Genomic DNA, 17,575 nt, shown 5'->3' on the forward strand with positions numbered 1-17,575 from the left:
AAGACTCATAGGCATGGCCATAGATTAGATTTTACTCAAGATTCATGTGAGTTAAATTGAATCGGATCAGATTTGGTTCTGTTTAAAATAAATTTAAATCGAATTTAGATATTGATATATAAATTTAAGACGGATCTAGAGTATATTTAAATTTATCTTAATATTTAAATTTATATTTATATTCACTTATTTTTTAATTTTATTTTATTTTAAAATTTCTTAATAATTGTATAATTATACTGATAATAAATTTTATTCATAACATATTAATAGTATTTACAATACATTTAAACTCTTAAAACTTAAAGGTTAGTTTTATAAATATAAAGGTCAGTCAGTCCCAAAATAGGTACATGCAATATTCAAATTGCAAGCCAATTAATAAAGCCTGACAATTTATTTTATTATATTGGCCAAATAATTTTTAAAGAATATAATTATTCTTATATTTAGTCAAATATGATCATAATAAAAATAATAAAACTTGAATATAAATCATATTTAATTTATATGTCATTATCTAATATTGTAGGATCGAGGGTGCGTGTGCCATGGATATTAGAATGATGAAAGAGATAATAAAATATTAGATTAATCTTACTTTTATAATTATTTTTTAATGATATTTTATTATCTTTCTTATTTGTTGTTTTGATGTAAAAGTATAAACTACAATATTTATTATATTTTGAGAAAAAATATATAATTTATTTGTTATCAATATATTTTAACCTTTAATATTAACTCTAAAAAATTATTGTTTTTTTATTGTTGAGTTTTAAAATTCATGACGAATTTAGAACAGATTTGAATTTTAATTTTTTTTTGAATTCGGAACAGATAGATATTTATTTCTTCTTTAGATCTGGCTATGAAACAAATATTAATTCATGACAAATTTAGAATAGATACATATTTTTTATTTTTATTATAGATCTAGATGACTAGATTTGAAACAGAGTAGAAACACATATCTACCCAGTTGCCATCCCTATCACAAGTTCACATGATTCTTTATAAATTCTTAATAATCCAGAATGTTATTGTAGCATATACAAACACTGTTTGAACAGAAACGCCTGCAACTTCAATATTATGTGCGCAAACCATACATGTACAACAATGCTTCAAAAACACCCAAATCTATTAAGACGTCCGATAATTTCAGAACCAATCCGATTCGACCTGACTCCTTTGGTTCAGTTCGGAAAATGGGCTAAAGACTGGTTCATAAACCAACTGATTCTTGGCTTGGTTCGCCAAAAAAGCGATTGAAAAAAATGCACCAAGCCAGTCGTTCAGTTCGGTGCACTATAATTGTTCGAATCAAGATTGGTTCAAATTTTCTTAAGTCAAATGCGATTGTGCCCACCTATAGTCTGCATTAGACCCCATTTCTAACTCCCAACTCCTAAGGATAATAGTTGAAGTAAACACGTTAGCTATTTCCAAAACCTTTACCTATCATCCACACCAATGATTTTTCATTTTTACATCAGCTGTAGATTAAAAGCCTCGTGACCTCAATTACACAACCCACTTTTCTTCATCCAACTCTGGGAGTGCAACATCTTCCCTCATTAGACCGGTGTAATCACAACTCACTTTGGCACCAGCCTGAGCAAATAGTTCAACAACTGCAGGCAACATCCCATAGTATCTCTTTAATTCATTTACCAGCGGTTTGCCACTCTTCGGATCTTGTACATGCCATACATACACGGGAGGAACCAAATCATCAACTGTTGCCTCCTGCCATGCATGTTGCCCATCCCTCATTTGGTGCTTGTAAGCTTGGCAGTTCCTCACCCTGTGACCTTTAGGTCCTACTTGGACCTCTGGACAGTACCCACACGTCTGTACAGCATACTTCTGCATGAGTTTGGATATTCCTGATCGCATTTTCCCCCATGTCTCCATACCTCTAACAGCAACAGCTACATGGATGTTGGAAAATCAGGAATTCAGGATGTATTTAGTAAATAATAAGCCCAAACTTTAGGGATTTAACTTTGGATGATAAGGGCATATGAATAAGTGGGACTAGGGAAAAAGACAAAATCAAATGAAGGAGAAAAAACCTTGTGCTTCATCAGCATTTACATCTATAGACTTGTTCTCTTCACTTGATTTCTTTCTATTCCCCCAAAATCCAAATGTTTCTATGCCTTCACTAGATCTATCTTCTTTTGGGAACCTCTTCTCGAAATCTATAACTTTACCAGCAAGATTGTAAGCTGGGAAAACTCTTCTCCTTGTTGGGTATTGGGGGATGTCAATGCCTGCTTGGATGCACAATTCATTGACAGCTGGAATTTGGTCCACTTCAAGCCGCTCATTATGAGAAACAGCTCTCCCTATCCTGTCATATAGATGAAAGGATTCCACATGAGGCAAAATGTGTTCCACATTCCCAAGTTTCCAACTGTGTTCTTTGCTTGCCAGGCTACCAGCAACATTACATGTTCTAATCTTGTGTGGCGGATGACCAACATGAACTTCTCCACACAAGCTGCAAGGGCACATAAACAATTTTATAGAAGAAAGTTTCTGATAAACTTCCAATAAGATGAGAAATAACAAACCCGATTTTCACGGACTCTAAATCTTTATCACTTTTTTATTCATCCACTGTATTTAAGATAAAGAGTTTAGTTGTCATCTTGGGATCCTAGTTTTGAACTTCATTAAACAAGGTTCACAAGAAAAATATGACAGTTCCACATCAGCCAATGTCCCTTCTCCTTTTTGGTTTATAAATATACATGTGACTCCCTGATTTTTCTAAAATGTTGGCATGTATTTCCAGATATCTAGTCATAGAACTTCAACAACCGAGTACATACAAAATAATTGACTATTTAAAAATTATGTTACTACTACCTATACAGTAGCAAAATTCTTATACCTGGCCCTTTGGGGACCTTCAAAACAACAGTTGACCCACCAAAGAATGATATGAATCTATACTTTAAATTTTTGTTTCTTTTGCTGCTAGTGCATGGCCATGATTCAAGTGACAGAGATCTCTACATAACAAGGTTTTAGAGAATACAACTATTTGCTTTCACCTCTAGGACAATGATAAAGAAAACTCATCATTTACCTGCATGTATATATGGCAATGCTTTTGGCAACCCTCGTAACACAAGCAAGCAATTCTGTTCTGGCAGCAAAAACATCATGAGCAACTGGTATTAATTCCTTAACCAGTAATCCATTTTCAGGAGGCCCTAGAATCTTTTCTTTAACCATCTGCCTCTCTTTTCTTTCCCGTCTAGCCATACGCTTAAGCTCATTAATATGCGTCACCCATGGCTTCCGCTCACATTTCTTACACTTTCTTGGAAGCTCTGTGGAAATTGACCCAGCAGAGTACATGCCAGAGTGATGTTTTAACCTTATACCAAAAAGATTTGCAGTAGAATAGTATGTAATCATATCATGCAAGTTCAAAATGCTTCGAACTCGTCTGGGCAACATTGCTTCACATATGAACTTGTTCTGGTGTTTCAGACAAAGAGTCTACTGTCAGAACAATAAAATGATATATTGTATTTGTATATAAATATAAGACAAGTTAGTCATCAAGACGACCATGCAAGCAACTTCTAAAGAATATTAAAACAAATTAATAATGACAAAATTTGTTTCAAAATTTTTGAGTTACAAAGTCTAATGACTAACTGTAGAGCCAAACCCCTTCAGTCATGACAGAAGCATAAATTAAACCTTCCTCAATCCTGCATTATCACCAGAATACTCAAAAGTTAACAATAAGGAAAATCATAATCACAGAAATCAAAACCCAATTTAGTCTTTTGTATGGTGATCAAAACCTGAAAACAAATACATTAGTATAAGATCTCATCACTTACATCAAGATTTTTTTTTTTTTTCCATTTTTCAATCAGAATACAAATTGATCAAATCAAAAGTCAAGGTCAAAACACAAGTCAGATTACAATCTCACATATAAGTAACACACAACGTCCGCCATTTTCAGCATGCACAGAAATAACCCACACAAAAAAATCCATAATGCCTAAGCAGTCCTAGCAGCCAAACTGATCCACTCTCATCGAAAGCAAGTCAAGCCCTAGAAACTGGACTTGAATTGATGGGATTGTATTAACTGAAATTAGCAAACTAAAGGAAACAAGAGTAACTGAAATGCAAACAAGAGTAGAAGATAGAAACTGGAAAAACGAAAAACAAACCTGATACATGGGCGGCGGCGCCCCAAGCAAAGGTTGGGAGTTTTAGACGTCGACGGGGATTTACCATGACCAGTGGGCTAAGTGGCGGCGTGTATACGCCAGATGGGTTTGCTCGCTCTGCTCTCGACCGTGCGTTTTGGTATGAATTGGTATTTTTTTTTTGTTACTTATTTTGAAAAACTAAATGGTTTCCGAAATTTAAAAACCAAAATTTAGAAAGCCAAAAAAAGGAGCTTGTCAGTCTGGTGTTATGGTGGAGAAAGAGATTGTTAGTGATGGAATGAGGGGTCGTTGTAGTGCACTGAGAGAGAGAGAGAGAGAGAGAGAGAGACAGAGAGAGAGATTTTAAATGAGAAAATTTGTGGATTTGTAGATTTTCAGCGAGAGAATGAATTAGTTAACCGGTGTTCTAGTCAGAGGATGAGCTTGTTCTAGAGAGAGTCAGAGAGATCATAATTTCTAGTGAGACAAGTACGAGCTTAGAGGGAGGTTTTAGGGAGCGAACGAGGGTTCTAGTGAGACTGTCAGGATCCTAGCTCGGCTAGGCGTGACACACTTTGTAGTTTACTAACCTCGATGCGCCCCCTTCTTATGAGTCCATTTTTAAGAGTGACTTTTATTTTGTGACTTTAGTACAAATTGGCATCACAATTGTTTGGTCCTTTCAAGTTGGCCTCTGTCGACTGTAGCTATGATCATGAGTTCGTAATGTTAGGGGTGTCGCCTAGTTGGAGGTGACAAAATACGGGGGCAGAGGGAGTATGAGAACCGATCGCTATAATGGGTTTAGAGGTCCTTGCTATAGTGAATATGATTTTATAATATTAGGATTATTACTTAATAAGGGGACGTGAGTTGTCATAAATTGATTAAATATAAGATTTATTGATAGTTTATTAGGTTGAAAATTTTTAACTACAATTGATACTATTGTATCAAAACAATTAAACAAGCATACTCAAAAGATCAATTTTTTTTTCCATTAAAATTTTGAATTTGGAATTTTTAATTTAACCTCTGAATAGTTGATAATAAAGGGCAAAAGAAAGGAAATGAGGATCTATTTGATAAAATATGAAAAACTACATCTTTTATGAATTAAACATACAAATTTAGCACCTAATGACATAAAAGTAGAAATGTTAAACTGCCGACGTCGTGAAATTCCCGTCCTCCAAATCTCGACCGTCACTTTCTCTTTTCCAATTTTCACCATCAGCAGACGGATGATCAATCACTGATGTTGATTCATAATGCCAGCAGCAGCAGCAAAGCCACCACCATCTTCACTCTTCCCTTACCTGATTCTCCTCTCCATCCTCCTCCTCTTTCTCTACTCCTCTCTCCTTTCACCACCCACCGCCAAAACCCTCTCTTTCCATTCTACCCCTTGCAATCTTTTTTCGGGCAAATGGGTCCTCCAACACCCGTCCACCCACAAATCCTTGTACAACGAGACGTGCCCATTTCAGAGGAACGCTTGGAACTGTCTTAGGAACCAGAGACCCAACATGGGTACCATCAATTCTTACAAATGGGTGCCCGAAACTTGTGATTTGCCCCGGATCAATCCGGTTAAGTTTCTGAGCCTTATGAGGAATAAGAATATTGGGTTTGTTGGTGACTCTCTGAATGAAAATTTTATTGTTTCGTTTTTGTGTGTGCTTCGTGCGGCTGATTCTGGTGCCAAGAAGTGGAAGAGGAAAGGTGCTTGGAGAGGAGGGTATTTTCCTAAGTTTAATGTTACCGTTGCGTATCATCGAGCCGTTTTGCTTGCTAACTATAGGTAAAGTTTGTATTTTTTGATTGAATTTGTTACTCTGAAAGTGGTTTTTGCTCTGGATTAATTCAATGCTTGACTGTGAAGTAGTATAAATGAGAAAGTGGATCCGGTTTAAGTTAATGTGTAGCATTTTGAATAAAAATTGAGGATGCTAAAATGAGAGGTTGGGGTAGCTTCTAGCTGGTAAAGGTATGGGAAAATGGGAGCTTTTCTAAAGGCTAACTCGATGTTTCAATCACCACTGTGAGTGATTTAGACAACAAACTACTATTGCTTCTTCGTGGATGTGCAGTTTTTTCTGTGGTAATAGATTGATGTTCTTATTGCCGAGTGTTGTTCCAAAATAGATACAATAGGTGCATAGTTTTAGTCCAAGTGGATCATTTTTATGTTTAAGCCATTTTACATTGGGGCTTATCTAGATTGAATCAAAATAGATTTTGAAAATGGCATTCTTCTTGCTGAGTGTTGTTCCGAAATAGGAGAAATTCTAGAATACATCTGTTGTACCATGTTAGCCATACAATAGCAAATAATGTCATGACATGTATGCATTTATTTTGTAAACTATCATGCAAGTGGTGGTTGTATTAAACTCAATTACACATGTCATGCATGCATTAATTGGTTGTAATACAACAGATGTATTCTAGAATTTCTCCCGAAATAGATACAATAGGTGCATAGTTTTAGTCCAAGTGGATCATTTTTATGTTTAAACCATTTTACATTGGGCCTTATCTAGATCGCATCAAAATAGATTTTGAAAATGGCAACCTCTCACGCTTATGACTGATTAAATAAAGGTGGCAGCCAAAACAGTCTTCAGTTGGTGAAGAAGAGGGAGTGGAAGGAGTATATCGAGTAGATGTTGATATTCCTGCAGTTGATTGGGCAAATATCACCAAGTTCTATGATGTTCTTATATTCAACACTGGCCACTGGTAATTCTTTTTTTTTTCCCTCCCCATTGCTTATTTGTACAAAATCTTAATGTATTACTGACAATATTTTTATTGTTATTTATAAGTGGACCTTTATGTCTCAAATTCTGGTATTGATTGGTGCAGCGCTTTTTAGGTTCTCATCTATTTAAAAAAAGATTACATTTCCTTGTCTAGGTGGGGCTTCGATAAATTCCCGAAAGACAGACCGCTGGTATTTTACCGTGCAGGGAAACCGATAAATCCTCCGCTTGAGATGATGGATGGACTTAAAGTTGTTCTAGAAAATATGGTCTCACTCATAGAGAAAGAAGTTCCTAGCAAGACACTGAAGTTTTGGCGGTTGCAATCACCAAGGCATTTTTATGGTGGCGAGTGGAATCAAAACGGCAGTTGCTTGTTCGATAAACCACTTCAAGGAGAGCAGGTATGAGTCGATCCTGGTACTGCACATATCTTCCTATATTTTGATGGTCAATCACAGCTGGTCTTCACCTATACCAAATTTAAATTCTAAAGTTTTGAAATTTGTTCTGAATTTATGCTGGTTGATGGTGTGACGATACAAAAGGATTTTCAAACTCAGAACATGACTTGAAGTGCATTAAAATATTTATCGAATTTTAGAACCTTTCTTTTAGAGAATTAGATACTTATACCTGGACAGCTTGATTTGTGGTTTGATCCCAGCAACAATGGAGTAAACAAAGAAGCGAGGCAACTTAATCTTCTGATTCAAGAGGCATTGCAAGGCACAAGTATTCAAGTACTTGATCTGACTCATTTGAGTGAATTCAGAGCAGATGCCCATCCAGCTATCTGGTTGGGAAAGAAGGATGCTGTGGCAGTCTGGGGTCAGGACTGCATGCATTGGTGCCTACCGGGGGTTCCAGATACATGGGTTGATATATTGTCAGAACTGATACGTAATAGCTTTGAAACACGGCAATGAGCCAGTGAACAGTCACAATGATACTAAAAAGTTGGAAATTTGTGATTGAGGTTCATCTTTGAAGTAACTGGACTGATTTCACCGGAAATGCTGTGCTTCTCCTTGTCATTTACACGAAAACTAGGCAGGAGAATTGATGACCAGAAAGCACAAGCTCGGTGACTTCAGGTCTTCCAAGAAATCTCAAATGAAAATAGGAGTCCTATATGAAAAATTGGAAGTACTCATTAGGTGACGCCAAATACTTGCAAATTGTAACAGATGAGTGAAATGTTAGATTTTGGATCAAATTTTCTTTGTTGAAATTCTTTCATTTAAATTCTTTTGAAGGTGGTTGGAGGATACTGAAACACTGAATCATGTTTTTATTCCTAAATGATTGAACCTTGAAATGTATACAATTAATCTTGTCTGTATTCATCTTGTTGCAACCTACTTCTTCTCTTGCTTGTCATGTTCACTGCTATTATCATTTTGTATCAAGCCGAACAGTGATCACAATGACAAAAATGTTTGATGAAAGGACCATTTATACCCAAAAGTCAGATTAGGGTGCTTTATCTGAAGCCGCTATTTATTGCGGATTCGGAAAACTGTAAAAAAATTGTGGATTCCATTCTCTTTTATTTGAAAATCTATATATATTCCAAAAATATCATTATAAGAATGCATCATAAATAGTTACTGTAAACTATTTTTCTTTATAAAGTTCAAAACCCTCTAATATTTATGGGAAGGATCCCCTGACTTACATTTATGACATCGCAAGCGCGGTGGCATCATAAATAGTTACTTTACATTCGCTCACATGACATTGCATGGGAACCACTTTTTTCTAATTACACGGAAGATATTATAACCTGTCAAATTTCAAGCAGATGGTAATGAAAATTAAAAAAATAAAACTATGATGCAAAATTGAAAGCGTATGGACTTTGGACGCCTGCCACCTGGCAGAAAATGTTATGTTTTGTGCTGATTGTTTGGGAAATTTACAAAAATAATCATAAAAGTTTTGTTATTTTCACAATTAACCCTCTCAATTTTTTTCTATCAACATTAACCACACACATGCTTTTCTCCCCAAATTACCCTTCTTTACAAACCAAAAGCAACATTCTTTCTCCCCTTTCGTCAAACAAAGGCAGTTTCCACTCTTGAATCATCAACCAACGGCAACGGCAAAAGGCAACGATAAAAAATGAAATCCGATCATAATTTATTCGGATCCAACACTAATCGACATCACATAGTGGTATGAGTTATTTTCTTGCTCGTGAGTTTGACTGAACTGCGGATGATTTCATGGGTGAATCTGGAGACAGGTTGACTGTCGCACCAAGCCCTGTCGCACCAAACCTTGGAGCGACAGGCTGCCTGTCGCACCAAAACTTGGAGCGACATGCAACCTTTCACTCCAAGTTTCGTGCGACAGTCAACCTGTCGCACCAAAAGCCATATTCATTATAATTAACTATTAATTTGATAGGGCTGAAATAATTTATTTTTTTATAATTTCAGGCTTAATGGATTCAGTTGTACTTGAATTGTATTACGATGGTTGCTGGGAGACATTAGAGGATGGGCGTATGGAGTATGTCAATGGTAAAAATAGAGCTTTTTTGGTTGGAAAAAATTATCTTTTTGATCAGTTATTGGCAAGAGTATACGATGTGTTATAAATTAATCCTAATGAATATAGTATCATAATGAAGATAACTTTGAGGTCTAGTAACACATTATATCGTGTATGTGCACTGCCCATGGATATATTTGATGATGAAATGGTGAGGGTTGTGTTACATATGGCATCCGACGTAGTTAATTTTGGATGCATTCATATATTTGTTACCACATCACCTCGAGTTCCGAGTGGAGGTATTGAGCCACATGTCGATACAGAAACTTCGTTTAGAGCAAATATGTCTGGCCCCGATAATGAAGAAGAGGTATTGCCAAGGACAATATCACTGCAGCAATATTACTTTCCAATCCACGACAATTATGACAACATTGATGATGACGGCGTTACGTTACAGGATGTTGGAGCAACGATATTTTCAATAACGATGTCGTTGGAGCAACGGTATTCTCCGTATCACAATAATAATTTTCGGGACAATGATGATTTTCATGATGAGACAGAGGGGGATAATGTTTGTGCAGAACCTTATAATAATATGAGGGGCACTCATTTCAATAATGATAGTGATGATGGAGGAGCCAGTCCTTCGAATGTTCCGTCGTTTCAGCATGAGGATGAATGTGAAGACAATACTCCTGTGAATAACAGAGGCAATAGACCTATTCCAACAATGGTTTGATTGAGAAGGAGAATTGACCCTCTCACAAGTCTTGCTCCAACTTTTCCTTCGAACATGGTTGCTCCAAGCTTTGTTAGCAGTTGTGACTCAGATGATATCAGTGTGGGTAAGCTATTTGCTGAGAAGAATGAGTTTATATTACAACTACGCAAGGTTGCCTTTCGGGATAAGTTTGATTTCAAGATTGCACGGTCTACTACGACACGTTTCGAGGCTCACTGTAGTTCAGAATCATGTAAATGGCGTATTCGAGCAACTAGATGTTCGAACGAGAAAAATGTTCCTTGGGTGGTGCGGAGAATTGATAATGTACACACTTGTCATAATGAGATATTGGTTGCTGGACGTCATCAAGTCAGGAGCCGGGTTGTCGGTCATATTATCGCAGATAAATATATTCAAGACAAGAGAATTTATACTCCGAATGACATAAGAGCAGATATGCAACAAGAATACGGTGTTCAGTTAACATACCAGCAGGCATATCGGGCGAGAGAAGTTGGTCTTGAAATAGTTCGAGGCAACCCTGCAGAGTCATACAACTTGCTCCCTAAATACTCTCACGTACTAACTGCAGCGAATGAGGGTACAGTCACTCACATCGAGCAGGATGGAGATGGTAATTTTTTGTACTATTTTGTAGCACTCGGATCTTCCATCAAGGGTTTCATGCAGTACATTCAGCCTGTCATTGCTGTAGATGGTACTCATCTCAAGGGGCTATATCGTGGAAGCATGTTCGTGGCAACATGTCTTGATGGTAACAATCAATTGTATCTGTTAGCCATTGGGATCATGGATTCAGAAAACAATGATGCTTGGGAATGGTTTATGATGAAGTTACATGGAGTGATTGGCGATAGATCTGAGTTGGTTATTATATCTGATCGATGCACTGTCATAAAGAGAGCCGTTCTTAAAGTATTTCAGAATGCAACTCATGGAGTTTATTTTTACCATGTGAAAGGTAACATTAAGTCACAATTTAGAATGTCAAAAGCTCTTTGGGATCAATTTGAGCCTGCCTTTATTAATGCAGCAAAAGCATATGGCCACGAGGAATTTAAGAGACAACTTGAAGGGTTGTGGATGATCCACTCAGATGCGGCTGACTACCTAGAAAATAATGTCGGTACGTGTAATTGGGCAAGGTCTCAGTTTGAAGGTAGGAGGTACAGCATACTTACCACCAACATCGCGGAGAGTGTTAATTCTTTCATGAGGGAACCCCGAAAATTTCCTGTTACTCATCTTGTTGATCACTTTAGGAAAACGCTGCAACAATGGTTTTATGATAGAAAAATTATAGCTGAATCAATGAGTACTCGGCTAATAACATGGGCAGATGAAATAGTCACTGAGCGAAGAACTATAGCTAAAAGAATGATAGTTCGGTCGGTGTCTCCGCATCGATTTCAAGTTATAGGTGGTGGGCTTAAGGAAGGTTTGGTTGACTTGCAAAAGAAAACTTGCTCCTGCAGAGTTTTTCAGCTTGATCAGCTTGTATGTTCTCATGCAATTGCGGCGTGTCTAGCAGACCGGGTGGATTATATTAATCTTTGCTCGGACTTTTACACTACAGAATGGTTGGCGATGGCTTATGCACAACCAGTGGAGTCAGTTGGCGATGTGGCTGATTGGGAAGTTCCAGATGAAATTCAGGAGATGGAAGTATACCCTCCAGTTGAGGCACCACCAGCTGGCCGTCGTAAAGAGCACAAAATACCCTCAGCTGGCGAGGACGTTAACCGGCGGACTGTAAGATGCGGGCGGTGTCATGAACTGGGCCATAATCGCAAGCGGTGTAAGAATCCCATTGCGTCGAATCGAAGTTAGTTGTATTGTTTCAATAATTCGTTGATTATAACTGTTATATTTTTTTAGTGTATTGTACACTTATATGTGAGTGTGATTTTTTTTTAATATTAAAATGTGAGCATTCAATTTATATAAACTTAAGTGCGCAAATTAGAATAAAAATTTAAATTTCAACATTAAAATTACTACAACGGTTTACAATACAATATCGTCATTAAATATGTCAACCGCAATTTTCTTTCTAAAGTACTCGACATGACTAGCGGTAAACTATAATGTAAGCCCGAACATTAAATACATCGTAACCATCAATACAAAAACACCGCAGTCGCCAGTTCCGCGCTCTTGTTGTGGCGCACTCTTAACAACGAGAACTTTCCAGGGGTCGGCACTCCGCAACTCAGGTCGGATGTTGTAGAACCCAACATATTCCAACCATCGAGGGAAGATAACTTCAAGTGGCTTGAATTTCAACCTGTATGTTTTGTCGTCGCGGCATGTGAGTAATGAGTCATAAATCCAGACTTTGTTTTTCCGAAAGTCTACTCGTGCCAGTACCCAATGCTCGCCGTCCAAGTTAACAGGGATGAGTAACTGTATATAACAATTCAAAAACATCTTCGTTATATATGAAATTGAAAAACAACTAAGAAAATACTCGTGAACTTGTATATGAAATGCAATAAACTACATACCATATCGACATCCGTCATCGATTTGGACATTGTGTGCTATCGCCCACAGAGATAGCTATTCAAGCGGTCGTTGAATTCTAATGAATCGACCGCACAATGCCCATTGTTCCATAACTGAGTCAAGAATACATAATACATAGATAACAAAAAAAATGCATTAATTAACAAAACTTAAAGGCGATAATTAAAAAAAACATAAATAGTATTTATGTTCGTTATGTTGGCACGTTACCCAAAAAAATGTGTCGGTATGTGTGACACGTTGAAGTAAGACATTCGGATACTGCCGTTGTTTCTCGCTAATCAAGCGAAAATACTCGTGAATATGCTGTAGAAAAACATAAACATTACAATTTAAAAGAAAATATTTATATACAAATCCACATTACTCAAAGCACTTCGAAACTATAATTACCTCATCGCCTAGCCATCTCATCGAAGTTAAACCCAAAAGTATTTCAAAGAATGACCGCGAGTGCCGGACTCTCCGAACCACTGTCATATCACCAGTGAACCATCGATCAAACTCAGAAAACATACTAGAGTCCTTCAATCCTCTCAGTGGATTTATATCCACAGTCGTACTCATGTCAATCGCATGCTCCAAGATTTAGGGTCGAGGCAAAGGCCGGACGTTCTGTCTTCGCCTGACTGGAGGAATCATGTAAGGACTGTTATAAACATACGACGGTATGTACGCACGGCCGAACTTACTAACGCCGGGAGGCACCTCAGAGAACACCTACACGCTCTCCCCACTAACATCCCCGTAGAAACTATACAATGACGTGGGCGTAGACAAATTTTCATTGCCCATGTTAGTATACACTCCATAGTCATCCGGGGCCTGTCCATTCGCCAAGAAGAACATATTAAACAACTATCAAATTAAAAGTTAAACGAACATAATTATTAAATAAAAATTTGCTCACCGCATATGAGCGTGCAGTGGGAGAATCCTTATTTGGACGTTTAGAAAATGTGTCGATGAAGCCAACAACAGTTTCTTTAAAATCTTTTAATTCTGACTTTATTTCGTACACGTTACGATCAATCTTATCCAGCCGTCGTCGTATGTAATCATTAAACTGCTTTGTCCTCAACTATTACAAAAGAATAAACAGAAAACTTTAGAATAACAATAAAAAATTAATAATTTATAAAGGAAAAATATCGTATATTATTTATAACCTCAGAATCCCGTGCGTCATCAGAGTTGTCTGTTTGCTGCTGGTGGTCATCAACAGGCACCTCATCCTCATAAGTGTCATGACGCTGCTCTGGTATTGGGTTTGGCAACATGTCTTGATCGTCATGCTCGTCTGATTGCCTTGTAACCGACGTCATCGCATTGATTAAGGGTTGGTGCTGTATAAAGTATCATTTAAAATTAGTAAATGAAAAGTCATTAATTTCGATTAAAAAATTTTTAGTACTTAAAGTATACCAACCTTAAGAACCTAGCCTGGAATGCTTGGCAAGTAATCCTTCACAGAGAGCCAATATTTTCTGCTACTCTCCTTTGAATTTGGCTTAAGAGTTTGTAAAACGTCCCCCTGCCATAAATAAAATTGAAAATTTTAAGTAAGTATACATAACTTAAATTTAGTAAAATTAAAAAAATAAGTAATACATATTACTTACAAGACGAGATTCGTCGTTGAAGAACGAATAAACCTCTGCAAAATTGATTCTCGAAGACGCCATGGGCTTCAATTGCAAAATGCGGGGAATCTTATTCTTCGTTTTGACGACCCATATTGATGGCAACCCTCCGATTGCTTCGTAAATCCAAGCCTACAACAACCAAATTAAAAAATATATAAAACAACATATCAAATATTTAATACTATAAAACTTATTAATAAACATAAACAAAAACGCACCTGAACCCCAGAAGTAAAACCGTAAAGATTGTATTTTTCAATGTTATGATCTGGATTTTTCAACCGAGTCTTCTTAAATTTCTCGTCTTTCTCGAACAGTGCATTGTCAAAACTCTCGTAAATCATTTCCCACGACAACAGATCCCATGAACGCTTTCGGAAGTACTGTATATCATCAACTTGGTCAAGCCAATCGAAATTGATTTGACAGTGATTTTTTCTTGCATTTAGTACTCGGTCCGCAAAATAAAACAGCGCAATCTTTAATGCGTCCATATCGTCCATATCGTCCATTTCCTCGAATTTCAACTCCTTAAATATTGCATCGAATTCCTTCACATTAATCTTACGATGCACACCACCAAAATACGTATTCCGTAGCCTCTGCTCCATTTCATCATTTTTTTGATTGGTATCAACACCAAATGAAAGTCCAGTAACCAAGCACCATTCGACAATTGACAAGCGAATCAAATGCTCACCAATTTGAAACCATAACTGATCCTCACGGCTATCTTCTTCATGGGCCACTTGCCTCAGTAAAAGATTGTGCAAAATTACCCCACTAAATGGAAAACTTCGACACTCCAAGAAATGCCCAAATATATCATTTTTGAACATAGTCAACTGCCGCTTTGTTAATTTTTCCTCGATGGCTTTTATGACCGAAGATAACTTACACATGCTCGAAATTCGACCAGGAAAGTGATCGGCATAACTAAAATACATTTTGCCTACTTCAATATCCGGTGATTCTGATTTCGCCATGTATCTGTAATATTTATAAAATTATTACATTACGTTTATAGAAAAAAAAATGACTCGTTAAAAAAAAAAGACACTATAATTTTTGGTGCGACAGCGCGCGTTCTTGCACCAAAAAATTGGTGCGACAGCAAGCCTATCGCATCAGATTTGGTGCGACAGTGGGGCACGCATGGGCGCGCGCTGCTGCCCAACGATGGGTGCGCGCGCGCGCCCTGCCCCCCTCCCTCTCCACCCCCAAAATTAAGCCACAACAAAATCGAAAAACAATACTCCTAAACACCACCAACCACCAGAAACACCACCACCATTATTCTCAAACTATAACTATTATTATTCTAAAATCTCATTTTAAATTAATGAAAATAAGAAAAATGACTAACCTAGGTTTTGTTGAAGGTTGTAGATCGGATGCCGGTGAGAGATGGAGCCGCCGCCGACGAGGGTTGATGTCGCCGCCGATGATGGGAGTTGGATCGGTTTGTGAGAGATGAGTGAAAGGGAGTGTTGGGGGAGAGATGAGGGAGGGGTGTTTTGGTCTCAAAAGTTGTTTAATGGCTAATGTTGATAGAAATATTTTTGGGGGGGTTAAGATGAAAAAAATCAAAATTTTTATAGGTATTATTGTAAATTTCCCTGATTGTTTTGAGCGGTATTCCCCCTTTAACCCTAACAGGAAAGACTTATGAATTGCTTTGCTTCGCATATAGATTCATTCCTCAATCTTAACAATCCCAGCTCTCGAAAACCTGAAAATGGCATTCAGAATCCATTTATTCTCCCCCAAAACCCTACTACAATCCCAAAACTTCCAAACCTATCCCAAAAGACCCAAAACCCAAATCCTCTGCGCCTCCAACAACAAGAAGAACAACAAGAAGCGCAGTGATGCAGAGCTGGCATCAGATTTGGCAACAGAAGTGGGAAAAATAAACACCCATTTGGCCCAAAAAGAAGAAGCTATGAAGAAGAGCAAAGAATTGTTATTCACTGAGTTTTGCCAGTACCTGGCTTTGGAACGAGATGAAGCGAAGAAGGAATGGAGGAAGATCGATGAGGATGAGAAGTGGGGTTTGGTTAAAAGGTTTGTTAATGAATGGAGCGACAATTTTCATCCATTGTCAGCTCGGTCTGTAAAGGATATGCTTGAAGAGTATTTGCATGATGAGAGGCAGCCTTCAAGTTCTGGGTTTGTTTTATTTCCTGGTTTAAAGAAAATTATGGGATTTTCACATGACTAAATAGATTGATTGGGTTGATTTTTGGGATGTTTTAGAAATTAGAACAATGAATTTCATGTAATTACAAGTTTATAATTTGTTATGGTGGTGAACAATTTGTATTTTATTTTATTTTTATTTTAACAATCCGTTTTCACAGTAATCTACACACATATATTTCTTTTTCCTTAAGAGTTCATTAAAACTGTGTTATCTAGTTGTCAGTGTAATTAGAATAATAACTTACAATAAATTTGATATTATTACAATTGTGAATTTATTATTACTTTTAAGTTTTACATATTTTTTAAATCACCATTTCTTAAGACTATTGTGTACTCGATAACAATGTGCCATCTAAATTATCAGATACATATAAATAGTTAGAAAAATTAGTGGATTCATATAATTACTAAAATTTTATTTTAAAATTTTAAATTAAAATATATTTGCTTATATATTAAAAATTGTATAGATTATCCTAATAATTTTATTTTATAAAAAAAATACAATAATTTTATATTTACTTCAAATTACATTATTTTCCCAAAAATATTCTAACAATTTTAAAATACATCTTTCCAATCTGCTCACTTAAATTGTTTAGGTTATTCGATACCTTTAATTCAAACTGTAAAAGGAATTGGTATTCTCCAATATCTTAAAGTATATGATTAGAGTATTACAATTGATTTTAGTACGTTGACAAAACCAAAATAAAAAAAAAAAAAAATCTACAAGTCATTATCTAATTTTAGAATGCTATTTTTTTTCATTTCTAACCATTGCTTGTATCAATCCATTCACTTAAATAACATGTGAGCGTTAATTAATATGCAAGTGTGAAACAACTTACAAATAGCATGCCCAAATTCCTTTGCATGCAAATTATGTTAGCATTCAAATGACATGTCACACCCCTTGCACAAAAATATTATTGTGCTTCCGATAAAGAGAACATCTTTGAA

At 36.6% G+C, this 17,575-nt stretch overlaps 5 protein-coding genes across 7 annotated transcripts; 3 read left to right on the plus strand and 2 right to left on the minus strand.

Moving 5' to 3' along the window:
- Positions 1-988: 988 nt before the first annotated feature.
- Positions 989-4,799, minus strand: LOC102617800 (APO protein 3, mitochondrial-like). Of its 2 annotated transcripts, none has more exons than XM_006486725.4 (4): positions 4,221-4,799; positions 3,107-3,504; positions 2,082-2,362; positions 989-1,937 (listed from the first exon to the last, which is right to left on the minus strand). In XM_006486725.4, the coding sequence occupies exons 1-4, from the start codon at positions 4,227-4,229 to the stop codon at positions 1,528-1,530; spliced, it is 1,098 nt and encodes a 365-aa protein (XP_006486788.2). In that variant the 5' UTR covers positions 4,230-4,799; the 3' UTR covers positions 989-1,527. The 2 variants fall into 2 exon arrangements, with proteins under 2 accessions (XP_006486788.2, XP_006486787.2); XM_006486724.4 differs by having other exon boundaries at positions 2,082-2,512; positions 4,221-4,796.
- Positions 4,800-5,341: 542 nt separating this feature from the next.
- LOC102618269 (protein trichome birefringence-like 12) lies at positions 5,342-8,315 on the plus strand. 2 transcript variants are annotated; one of them, XM_006486727.4, is made up of 4 exons: positions 5,342-6,006; positions 6,810-6,947; positions 7,125-7,374; positions 7,638-7,820. In XM_006486727.4, exons 1-4 carry the CDS (start codon positions 5,474-5,476, stop codon positions 7,671-7,673), a joined length of 957 nt encoding a protein of 318 aa, XP_006486790.2. In that variant the 5' UTR covers positions 5,342-5,473; the 3' UTR covers positions 7,674-7,820. The 2 variants fall into 2 exon arrangements, with proteins under 2 accessions (XP_006486790.2, XP_006486789.2); XM_006486726.4 differs by having other exon boundaries at positions 5,345-6,006; positions 7,615-8,315.
- Positions 8,316-10,277: 1,962 nt separating this feature from the next.
- Positions 10,278-12,059, plus strand: LOC127899106 (uncharacterized). The gene has a single exon (XM_052432070.1). The coding sequence runs from the start codon at positions 10,278-10,280 to the stop codon at positions 12,057-12,059; it is 1,782 nt and encodes a 593-aa protein (XP_052288030.1).
- Positions 12,060-12,242: 183 nt separating this feature from the next.
- LOC112498263 (uncharacterized) lies at positions 12,243-16,093 on the minus strand. The gene is made up of 10 exons (XM_052431682.1): positions 15,771-16,093; positions 14,623-15,394; positions 14,381-14,533; positions 14,188-14,292; positions 13,928-14,104; positions 13,669-13,839; positions 13,152-13,583; positions 12,969-13,064; positions 12,737-12,850; positions 12,243-12,635 (listed from the first exon to the last, which is right to left on the minus strand). Exons 1-4 carry the CDS (start codon positions 16,091-16,093, stop codon positions 14,197-14,199), a joined length of 1,344 nt encoding a protein of 447 aa, XP_052287642.1. The 3' UTR covers positions 12,243-12,635; positions 12,737-12,850; positions 12,969-13,064; positions 13,152-13,583; positions 13,669-13,839; positions 13,928-14,104; positions 14,188-14,196.
- On the plus strand, positions 16,030-16,770 carry LOC102618734 (uncharacterized). Its single transcript, XM_006486728.4, has one exon. It carries the CDS (start codon positions 16,143-16,145, stop codon positions 16,626-16,628), a length of 486 nt encoding a protein of 161 aa, XP_006486791.2. The 5' UTR covers positions 16,030-16,142; the 3' UTR covers positions 16,629-16,770.
- Positions 16,771-17,575: the final 805 nt, after the last annotated feature.

The sequence above is a fragment of the Citrus sinensis genome, chromosome 8, assembly GCF_022201045.2.
Source record: "Citrus sinensis cultivar Valencia sweet orange chromosome 8, DVS_A1.0, whole genome shotgun sequence".
NCBI lineage: Eukaryota > Viridiplantae > Streptophyta > Magnoliopsida > Sapindales > Rutaceae > Citrus > Citrus sinensis.

Excerpts from the sequence above, each read along its gene's own strand:
- LOC102618734 (XM_006486728.4), top strand. The coding sequence starts at position 16,143 with ATGGCATTCAGAATCCATTTATTCTCCCCCAAAACCCTACTACAATCC.
- LOC112498263 (XM_052431682.1), bottom strand. The coding sequence starts at position 16,093 with ATGCGAAGCAAAGCAATTCATAAGTCTTTCCTGTTAGGGTTAAAGGGG. Across the intron at positions 15,395-15,770 it reads CAACCTTCAACAAAACCTAG|ATACATGGCGAAATCAGAAT; the intron begins GTTAGTCATTTT and ends TAAATATTACAG. Across the intron at positions 14,293-14,380 it reads TCAACGACGAATCTCGTCTT|GGGGACGTTTTACAAACTCT; the intron begins GTAAGTAATATG and ends TATTTATGGCAG.
- LOC102617800 (XM_006486724.4), bottom strand. Across the intron at positions 2,513-3,106 it reads ATTGCCATATATACATGCAG|CTTGTGTGGAGAAGTTCATG; the intron begins GTAAATGATGAG and ends GTGCCCTTGCAG. Across the intron at positions 1,938-2,081 it reads AAATGCTGATGAAGCACAAG|CTGTTGCTGTTAGAGGTATG; the intron begins GTTTTTTCTCCT and ends ACATCCATGTAG.
- LOC102618269 (XM_006486726.4), top strand. The coding sequence starts at position 5,474 with ATGCCAGCAGCAGCAGCAAAGCCACCACCATCTTCACTCTTCCCTTAC. Across the intron at positions 6,007-6,809 it reads GTTTTGCTTGCTAACTATAG|GTGGCAGCCAAAACAGTCTT; the intron begins GTAAAGTTTGTA and ends GATTAAATAAAG. Across the intron at positions 7,375-7,614 it reads AACCACTTCAAGGAGAGCAG|CTTGATTTGTGGTTTGATCC; the intron begins GTATGAGTCGAT and ends ATACCTGGACAG.
- LOC127899106 (XM_052432070.1), top strand. The coding sequence starts at position 10,278 with ATGGTTGCTCCAAGCTTTGTTAGCAGTTGTGACTCAGATGATATCAGT.